The 11,293-nt window shown below is 47.9% G+C and overlaps 1 protein-coding gene across 1 annotated transcript; it reads right to left on the bottom strand.

The window, feature by feature from the left end:
• Nucleotides 1-9,430: 9,430 nt before the first annotated feature.
• LOC127780251 (glycine-rich cell wall structural protein 1-like) lies at nt 9,431-10,516 on the bottom strand. The gene is made up of 2 exons (XM_052307177.1): nt 10,120-10,516; nt 9,431-9,930 (listed from the first exon to the last, which is right to left on the bottom strand). Exons 1-2 carry the CDS (start codon nt 10,514-10,516, stop codon nt 9,431-9,433), a joined length of 897 nt encoding a protein of 298 aa, XP_052163137.1.
• Nucleotides 10,517-11,293: the final 777 nt, after the last annotated feature.

Here is an 11,293-nt window from a genome sequence, read left to right as displayed (position 1 = left end):
ATTCTTCCTCATTTGTCAGTGAAGTCCATCGTTGAACCGAGCGCATCATCCAAATCAGGCTGAACCCGCGAGGTCGTGGTAGCCAGATTCAGTAGCCGCTAAGCTCCAGTCGACCGGATCTAGTAGTCCCCAACCTCCAGATGGTCACTACCATAGCCGGCCCATCAACCTTCCACACACATGCTAGCCACCCATAGAGAGGAAGAGGAGAGGGAGAGAGATAAGAGAGGCCATTGTGGTGCTCCAAAAGGACTACAAGCGATGACAAAGAGAAGGTGATGATGCAGGTGAGGATGCACGACGACGGTAGACAGAAGCAGCGTTGCAGGCAAGTGAAGAGAAAATGGTGGTGGCGGATCGAAGCGGCGAGACACATGGAGCGAGCATATAAGGTTGGCAGGGAGGGAGTGAGAGGATAAGATTCAGTCGGGATGAGGCGGATAAGTGAGAAGGGCTTAAAAAATAGAGAAGAGCTACAACGCACTATAAGGAGGTTATGATGCCTTAGGCCCCACCGTCGCCCGTCCATCCGGATTGGGGTATCATCTGAAGAATCCTGTCGTGGAGAGTGAGAGTGGCAGCTCAACAACACCGCTAAGGGGGATCACGACACCCGAAGATGTCATCATTGCCGGCTCTGGAAAAAATCTTGAGCTAGGCTTTCGCCAGCAGCACCCTCTCCCGCACCTATCGTCACACTCCAAAGCTTCGCCAACCAAACAACCTCTGGCAGCCCATAGCTTCACCATGTCGATGCCCCACCATTGGCCATCCTAGACCTGCCAATCGCCAATGCAGCCATTGTCGCCACCTCCTGCAGCCCAGCAAGGTGAAACTCCCACAAAGCCTCGTCGCTGGAACGTCCTCTTCCCCAACCACCAATGTCGTCGTCTCACCAAAAGCGCTCCCGGTCACTAATACTGGTATGGTTTACTATTACTATTAGACTTTGCATCTCTTTTACATAGATTATTACATGTAGTTGGAGTTTGATCCAATCAACAAGATGAAGATGATCTTTTGAGTTCGCCCTAAGTACACAAGATGTGGACAGCAATAACCATCACCAATTAGACACCCTAACATAGACAAACCACACAATTACACACTAATATTGAATACTATAAGCTTCTTTAATTTTCAAGAAAAAAGTGTTTAAACACCAGCAGACAGCGCCGCGCGCCATGTCGATTGCTTAACGTCCACCACCGCCCGCACCACTACCGGCACCGGCGCCACCGCCGAAACCAACGCCGACGCCGACACCAACGCCTATGCCGAAGCCACCGCCCCCACCAAGGCCGCCGCCGTGCCCGAGGCCACCTCCGGCACCACCACCCAAGCCGCCTCCGGTGCCACCGCCTCCGCCAAGACCGCCGCCGCCGCCTTGACCAGCACCTCCGCCAGCTCCACCACCGAAACCTCCACCAGCGCCACCACCCATCCCACTACCTCCGCCGCCACCCATGCCGCCGCCACCACCACCACCAAGGCCTCCGCCACCGCCAGCACCACCTCCCATGACACCACCGGCGCCAAACCCTCCACCTTTGCCCTCGCCGCCTCCAAACCCGCCACCTCCACCGCCGCCCATTCCGCCGCCTCCGCCAGCTGCACTGCCGACACCACCACCAGCTCCAAACCCTCCTCCCTTGCCACCTCCACCACCAATCCCGCCACCGCCACCTCCTCCAAAACCACCACCGCCTCCACCGCCAAGCCCGCCTCCCGCACCACTTCCACCGCCGACACCACCACCGGCTCCGAAACCACCGCCTTGACCACCTCCACCACCAACCCCTCCGCCGCTACCTCCTCCAAAGCCACCACCGCCTCCGCCTCCAAGGCCACCTCCTGCACCACTACCGCCTCCCACTCCGCCGCCAAAGTCACCGTCTTCACCACCACCTCCTCCTAGTCCGCCGCCACCTCCAGCGCCACCTCCGCCGCCAAACCCGCCACCTCCACCAAGCCCACCACCGCCTCCGCCTCTGAAGCCTCCACCTCCTCCAAACCCTCCGCCACCGCCATGGCACCGGCCAAAGCGGCAGTCATGGCCAAAGCTAGGGCCGCGTCCGAACCCCTTGGGGCCATGGCCGAACCCACCGGGCCCAAACCCATCGTCGTCGAAGTGATGAGCACGAGCGAAGCAGCTCAAGCACAGCACCGCGGCGAGGAGAGTGCACACGAGCTTGCCGAGCTGAAAAGCCATTTCCGCCCGGCGTCGGACAGCCGGAGTACGTTGCCGCCGGCCGGTCCCGGAGCAATGCTGCTAGCGATCTCTGCTGCAAACTTAGCTCTGGTGTTGTTTGAGCTTGTTGTTGTTTGCTTGCCATGGTTTGCATTGGCTGTGGGGTTTATATAGGGGAGTGATCGAGCAGTGTGAAAGAAGAAGTGATCAGTGAAGTGAATTAAGAAGCCTACTGCTACTGACTGCTGTGCAAAGGTCCACTGTCCACTTGGTTCGTTCTTGAGAGTTGCCGCGTTTTGGGCAGGTGATAAGTTAGCACAACATTTAGTGTTCTGTATCGGAGATGGAGTTTCATCGTATGAGCTAGTAGTTGTATAATAGACGGGGCTATAAAGTTATCTCTATTTTTCTTCTTCTCTCTTTATCTCACCTATATTTTTTTTAATTTATTTTGACGTATATTAAATATATCGCTCCATAAATATATAAGGTCATATTGAACTTCTATAAGTCGCAATAAAAATAACAAATTATAGTTAACTCACATTCGTAGTTATATTTATTATTTTTTATAACTTATATATATATATTAAATTTAAACTTGTATGTTTATGAAATGATATATTTCATATTAATCTATCTTATAATTCTTTAAAAAAATTATAATAACTATTATATGACATGTAAAAAACTAGGGGATATTCTCTGGAGGAATAAAAACATTTTTCCTTATGTATCTTTCGATCTCTTCTTCAGTGACAAGAGTAGAGTACTAGTCGTCTTTACCTAGCCATGCGCTTGTTTGTTTGGGATGATTGGGAACCCTTCCTCGGGAAGGTAAAACTTTTCCTTATGTATCTTTCGATCTCTTCTTCAGTGACAAGAGTAGAGTACTAGTCCTCTTTACCTAGCCATGCGCTTGTTTGTTTGGGATGATTGGGAACCCTTCCTCGGGAAGGTAAAACGGAGCGATAGATTAGTATATGATTAATTAAGTATTAGATTTTTTTTAAACTAATATGAAATATAGACTAAAAAAATAACTAATTGCACAAATTGCGACTAAATTGCGAGACGAATCTTTTTAAGCCTAATTGCACCATGATTTGACACTGTGGTGCTACAGTAAACATTTGTTAATGATGGATTAATTAGACTTAATAAATTCGTCTCACAGTTTATAGGCGGATTCTGTAATTTGTTTTGCTATTAGACTATGTTTAATACTTCAAATATGTGTCTGTATATCCTATGTGACACGGCAAAATTTTTTACCACTGGATCTAAACATATTCCTTCGGGTGTGTTTGCAAGAGCTAGTTCCTAGCATTCCTCTCTCGATTTCTATGCCCACGATTTTCAAACTGCTAAATGGTGTGCAAAAAATTTTATACAAAAGTTGTTTAAAAAAATCATATTGATCCATTTTTTTAAAAATAATTAGCTAATACTTAATTAATCACACGCTAATGGATTACTCCATTTTCCGTGCATGAGATATGGGTTCCCATCACCCACCTCCTAACACAGCGGGAACGTGTCAAAACAAAGACAGCCCTAGGCGGCTAGGCCCTAGCTGTAGCAGCATGTTACTAGCGCCGTGTTTAGTTCCAAAGTTTTTCTTCAAACTTCCAACTTTTCCATCATATCAAAACTTTTCTATACACATAAACTTTCAACTTTTCCGTCACATCGTTCTAATTTCAACAAAACTTTCAATTTTCGTGTGAACTAAACACAGCCTAGCACTACAATGCAATGCATTGATGGGATATCTTGATCGACTAGCTAGCTAGGGTTGAAGACGACGGATCATAATATCATATCATATCACCATCATTAATTCATCATCAAGTCGGCGTCCAAAATCCAGCTGATCGACCGGTCAAAAAGGATCGATCCATACCGTGCGTAGCTGCTGGTGCTGGCCCATGCTTGCATGCAAAACTCGCGGTCGTACGTCGCCGTTGCATTTCGTCGGCCGGTCGTCGCCGCCGGCGGCGGTCGGCCAGCCAGGCAGCGGCCGTGGTCGAGCGGGCAGTAGTTATTGCAGCTAGCTAGCTTGAGCGAGCAGTTGTAGCATTGAAGGGCTTTAGTTTGGTTTTCTATCCATCTGCCACCGGTCGATCGAATGGGTCCACTCGATCGGTACCATTGATTGTGAAAGTCCACGTGGTCAACGGAGGCTGACTTTTCGGATTTATGAATGATAAGTCGTCGCATCTGCAGGGCCGACTTTCCGGAATGCTCACGACAGAACTTACCATCACTAATACAGAAAACATAATGAATCTCACATAGGTGCAGAATTCCCAATCGGCACTCCATTAACGGTACTAATATGGTGTTATCAAATATACCGGTTCAGGAACCAACACCTTTGAGATTTCAGAAATTAAAAAAAAAATTCGTCTCAATGCATCGACTCAAATCAAGTTAATGCTTCGAGCAGCCCCCATCGCCCCGAGATGGATCAACATCAACATGCATGAACAAAATAGACACACAAGAACAAATCAAGAACAGAAATGAAGAACACAGAGAGGACGCAGAAGAAGACAAGACTACCGCTGATCGTTCCTCCTCGTTGTCAGTGAAGTCCACCGTTGAACCGAGCGCATCATCCAAATCAGGCTGAACCTGAGGTTGTGGTAGCCAGATTGATCTGGTAGTCCTCAACCTCCAGATGGCCGCTACCGTAGTCGGCCCATCAAGTTGCTAGCTTCAGGCGGCTAGATCCATCAGCCTCCCACACACATGCTAGCTGCCCACAGAGATGAAGAGGAGAGGGGGAGAGATAAGAGAGGCCGCGGTGGCACTCCAGGAGGACTACAGGCGACGACAAAGAGAAGGCGATGTTGCGGGTGAGGAGGAGGCACGATGACGGTAGACGGAAGTGGCGTTGCGGGTGAGGAGGAGGCACGATGACGGTAGATAGAAATGGCGTTGCGGGCAAGTGAAGAGAAAACAGCGGTGGCAGAGAGAAAGCAACAAGACGCATGGAACAAGCGTATAAGGTTGGAAGGAGAGTATAAGGTTTAGTCGGGATGAGGCTGACAAGTGAGAAGGGCTTTAAAAAAGGGGGGGGGGGAGAGGAGCTACAGCGTACTCTAAGAAGGTCATGATGCCTTAGGCGTCACCGTCACACGTCCATCCGGATTGGGGTTTCATCTGAAGGATCTTGTTGGGGAAAGTAAGAGTGGCAGCTCGACAATGCCCCAAAGGGGGATCACGACACCTGAAGATATCATCATTGCTGGCTATGGAAAAATCTTGAGTTAGGATTTTGCCTGCAGCAACCTCTCCCACATATGTTGTCTCACTCCAAAGCTCCGCCAACCTAACAACCTCTGGTAGCACGTGGCTTCGCCATGTCGATGACCCACCATTGGCCATCCTAGACCTGCTAATCTCCAATACGGCCATCATCGTCGCCTCCCGCAACCCACCAAGGTGCAACTCCCATGAAGCCTCATTGCTGGAATGTCCTCTTCCCCAACCACCAATGCGGTCATCTCACCAAAAGAGCTCTCGGTGACCTGAAGTAATCGGCCATAGCCAGGAAGGAGCTCCCTGGATAAGAAGAGGGTATGGCTAGCAGCTTGGATGAACTGACTCGGTGACTCCCATGCTCACTTTAGCCCGATGCAAGTGACCAGCGCTCGCTGCCACTGGCCAGCCCCCCTCCTCCATCTGCTGTAGTCTCCAGTCTCCACACCCACTGCAGCTAGCCACACCGCATCCTTTGTCGGCCTCCTGCTACAGCCGACCACAAAACGATTCTCGCCATCGCTAGTAGAGCCACGCCTCCGTGCCAGCCTTCCACTACCGATGCCTGTAGCCATCTCCTGCCTTCTCCAACCATGCCAGTTGCTCTACCTCAGCTAGATCCAAGTGCGGAGGTGCCAGATCTGGTCATGGGAGCAACGGATCAAGCCACAGTGGCGCTGGATCCCTAGCCTTCTTCACCAGCATGCACCGTTATGGCCACCGCAACTCCGACGTGGCCCATAGTGCGCAATCCCGCCTCCCTCACGCAGGAGAAGGAGCATCGCCGTGGTTTGGCCCCAACGCCACCATCCCGGTTCCCTGCACAGTTGTTCAACGGTGAACTCCAGAGGCAGTGAGGTGGAGAAAGACGGACAGGGAGGACGGCAGCGGCAGCTAGGGCTCGCCCCCCAACCTGTATGAGGACAACAGGCCTAGTTTAGCTATAATGCAATAAGATTTGCACAATAAACTAAAAAAAACCATGTTAGTAAAAGTTCTTTTGGGACCTCAAAGTATATTTGCACTCATAGTTGCATGTTGTTTGAGTGGCCATAATTTATTTTTTAAAAAATACAAACATTGTCAATTTTTTGAAATAGAGTTTATAAGTATTTGATTGATATTTCAGGAATAAGAAGCAAATATCTATGCATTCATCTGAGTTGTAAAAATCCAACTCTTCACCAACATCGAACCCTAGATACCAGCTATGCAATCAGAGGACACATTTTATTTTTTTCAAACTAAACATATGACAATAGTTAATAATGGCAAATGTAAATAAATATGCCAAAAATCATTGGTGACAATGATGGTTAAACAGGAAGGTAAAAGCTAGATTCATGATAAATCAACCCTTGATGTAGCCAACGGACAGTTTCTATTGAAACCTTACAATTAGAATTAGATGTTTTTATTAAAACCATATAATCACAAATAGACTTTTTGTTATCATTAACAATACCACAATTTACACTTAATTAACACTATGGTGTAAAAATTAGCACAGGAAAGTATGGAAACATATCCTCTGGTATAATGCAGAGAATCATTATGGAAGAAGTGAGTAGGCAGTAAAATGCAGTAGGCAGTGGTGGATCCAGGATTTGGACATGAGGAGGACACAACTTGAGTGATTACGATCATACCAAAAATTGCATAAAAATACGTGCAAATTTCAAGCCTTCCCATAGGCAATACATCATATCAACTTAGAACAACACATGATAATATAAAAAAAATAGGGCCGGTCCCTACAATACTGTATTCTGTTAATTTGATTTAAATTTAGCATCATGAGTGCTGAGTAAATGATAAGGGGTGATAATATCTTCGGAGCTACTCAAGTCTAGATAAATAGGCAACAATCACACGAAAATTAGGTCTTCGCAAAAAGAGCAATAAAATAAAATATCTTTCTTGCAAGTACTCCCTCTCTCCCTAAATATGTGACGCCGTTGAATTTTTAAAACATGTTTGACCGTTCGTCTTATTCAAAAAACTTATCTAATTATTAATTATTTTCCTATCATTTGATTCATTGTTAAATATAATTTTATGTATACATATAGTTTTATATATTTCACAAAAGTTTTTGAATAAGACGAACAATCAAACATGTTTAAAAAAGTCAACGGCGTCAAATATTTAGGGTCAGAGGGAATATTAACTTCAAAAACACCAAATAGAAGTGGATAGGTAAATAGGTTTTTTTTCCATGCCTTATGGCATTGGTAACATTAGAAGATGGAGCTAGTATGCTACAGCCAGAAAAGCCTGAAGGACAGCAGGAACAGAGATGATAAGGAGATTATGAGAAACAGCTTAGGAAAATAAATATTATTGGGTGAGGCTGAGATAATGTATATCAAGTCTAACCAATCCAGCCTAGATTCGGGTAGTTTGTTTTAGATAAATTTGTTATCCTTGTAACCGAATCATGGTTGAGGTTGAGAGACTCTCTCTCTCTCTATATATGAAAATGCTGTATGTACTTCTGCTCTCATCCACCGTACATCAGCGACGATTCCCGATCAAAGCTGGTACCCGGGTCTAAGCTACCGGACCCGTTTTGATTTTTCGGAGATAAAAATAATCCAGTAATCCTAATCAGCCGCACTATTTGGATATTTGAAAACCAATCGTATAAATCCCAGGGACAACGGCCACAGCTCGCTCCACCGGATATTCGGATCGATAAAACTACCGGCAATTAGGAGTGAAACGGAGCGACTCAGCGGCGACGGCGGGGTGCATCGGCGAGTTGGCGTCCACCATCCACGGCGCAGCAGTCGACCAACGATAGTACGAGGCGAGAAGGCATGATCGATCACCATCGACATGGCAGCGTGGCTGGTATTTCTTTTCTTTCAGATCGAGGTCAATTTCCCCATCGTTTCCTGTTAGACCTATTTGCTTGCTCAAAAGAATGAACGCAGGTGGCGGCGGTTCACAGCGATGCCCATCGGCCATCGTCCACCTCTCGACGGCCGGCGCACTGGTTTATACGCCATCTATTAACACATATCGGTCGCACCCAAGCAAAGGGTGACATTCCACCCATCTTCCTTTCGTTGTTTTCAAGCCCCCTTGTCTCCACCTCTAGCAGTAGGCCAGTAGCACTGCATAAATATAGCACTTTATCCTAGACCATTGGATATGGATCAAGAAGAAACAAAACATAGCCTAACATCCGCATTTTGTTCTTCGATGTAGAAGTTCCCACTCTACAAAGTATGATACCTAACACCAGCTCAAGGACCAATATAAGCTCAACACATTAAACTAGGCATAGATTTGCACTATATTGTAGAGCGATAACATTTTGAGTGCTCCACCTATCTATCCTATAGAGAATATTTCTAGCCTTCTACTCCAATCCTGAGAATGAATTTAGACATAGCGTATGCTGATATTCATCTATAGAATTGAATTCATTTTAGGATGGAATAAGTATTAGTTGGTTCTCTCTTATTTATTTATTTATTATTTTCTCTCATTTAAGGAAGCTTGACCTATCAACTTCCTCCTTTTGTGCCAAGCAACGGGCCCACGGGCCACGACTGAATGGAGTAGAATGGTTTTCTGGACCGACTTTCATCTTTGATCACATGATGAAATATACTTAAATTAAGTACTGAAGAAAATTGAGAGACCAAATTAATTTCAGAAGGAAGGATGTAGAAGTACTATAAACTTGGAAATTTATTTCGTATATATTCATCAATCAGGTCACCAATTCACCAATATTACATAAAGGAGTGGCAATATTGCGGACAACCAAACTAGAATAACACTAGGAGCCGACAACCTACATTTTACAAGTTATCACTGCAAGTTTATTCCCACGTGCTATTGCTGCATGAACACCACGAACATAAACAACAAAAAGACAATTGGACCAAATTAAGATCGAATGTTTGTTTTTTCACATTTTGAAAGGTATTAATACTAATTAGGTGAAGGTGATTAGAAGCCCCCGCCGCCACCTCCTCCAAAGCCGCCACCACCACCAACACCTCCACTAGCACCTCCACCTACGCCGGCACCAGCTCCAAACCCGCCGCCGTGACCACCACCAAGGCCTCCGCCGCCACCACCACCAAATCCTCCTCCACCACCAACACCTCCACCGGCACCTCCACCAACACCAGCACCGCCTCCAAATCCGCTACCATGTCCACCACCAAGGCCCCCCCCACCGCCTCCACCAAATCCTCCTCCACCACCGACACCTCCACCTGCACCACTGCCAACACCAGCTCCACCACCAAAGCCGCCACCATGTCCACCGCCGAGGCCTCCACCACCACCACCGCCAAAGCCGCCACCTCCACCAATGCCACCACCAGCTCCTCCTCCAGCACCAGCACCAGCACCAAACCCACCTCCTTGGCCACCACCAAGCCCGTTGCCTCCGCCACCTCCAAACCCACCACCCCCACCAACGCCGCCACCGGCTCCACCACCTACACCAGCACCACCGCCAAAGCCGCCGCCATGCCCGCCACCGAGGCCACCTCCTCCACCACCACCAAAGCCGCCTCCACCACCAACTCCACCACCCGCGCCGCCACCTACACCACCTCCAGCACCAAACCCACCACCATGGCCACCACCACCGCCTAATCCTCCTCCACCTCCTCCTCCAAAGCCACCTCCACCTCCAAGCCCACCACCCGCACCACCTCCAGCTCCAGCTCCTCCCCCAAACCCGCCACCTTGTCTGCCACCAAGCCCACCTCCTCCTCCACCACCAAAACCCCCTCCACCCCCAACACCGCCACCAGCACCGCCACCTAAACCACCACCTCCTCCGAACCCACCACCATGTCCTCCACCAAGTCCACCTCCACCTAGCCCGCCACCTCCACCACCACCGAACCCACCACCCCCACCAAAGCCTTCGCCTTCACCGAAGCCACCCCCATGGCAGCGGCCAAATTTGCAGCCATGGCCAAACGGCCCACGCCCAAATCCAGCAAGAGCCACGGAGCTAAGTTCCGCTGCGATGCCGAGCAGCAGGAGCAGCAAGACGGTGCGTCTAGTAGCCATGGTCGATCTCTCGGCTAAGCTAGACGATCTCTCTCTATCTGTTGTTCCTCCGATGGTTCTTGCAGTGGCGCAATGCCTTGGCTTTTATAGAAGGGGATCGATGAGGAGCGAGCTGAGCTGCAGAATTATGGGTCAATACAGGAGAGAAGATAGCCAATGGTTTTTCACGTGTGCGTTGGTTGGCTGGTTGATCGATCGATCATCTCCATGCATATGCATGGCGAACGGCGCATTGAAGAGGGTGCCGCGCGTTGTCGAGTGGTTGAGGAGATAGACGCCAACTTTGAGAGTCAGTGAGGAAGTCAAAACTGCATGCATATATCCTCCATGCCATAAAGGACAGCGGTGTAGTGTCACTGTATCATCCCCTAGCTTGCTTGCAATTTGCAAGCACAAAGTGCAGTGCAGTTGCAATTGCATGCATGGGAATTAATGGGATTGCTGGAACGTACATTAAAAGGTGGTTAGCTGGAGTAGCAACTTGGAGTGTCAACGATATATATTCAGTGTGAATATATGGACTATGGTCTATGGAGATGAATTTTGCCATCTTCAGTTATGTTCCTTCGTTTTCTTCTTCCTTCAGGATGGTTGACTGCTATTATCTCTGTCCATCAATCTCGATTAATTGCTCCTCAACCAATCTCAATGGCAATCATGGTTCTTTAGAGCACCCGCAATAGTAAAGTAAGTGCTCTCTATAAAACATGTACATCTCAGCAATAAACTAGAGCAATAAACTAGATTAATAGTAAACCACCTTAATAGTATGTCTAC

This window comes from Oryza glaberrima, chromosome 7, assembly GCF_000147395.1.
Source record: "Oryza glaberrima chromosome 7, OglaRS2, whole genome shotgun sequence".
Taxonomy (NCBI): domain Eukaryota; kingdom Viridiplantae; phylum Streptophyta; class Magnoliopsida; order Poales; family Poaceae; genus Oryza; species Oryza glaberrima.
This window is presented reverse-complemented; position numbering and strand designations above follow the sequence as displayed.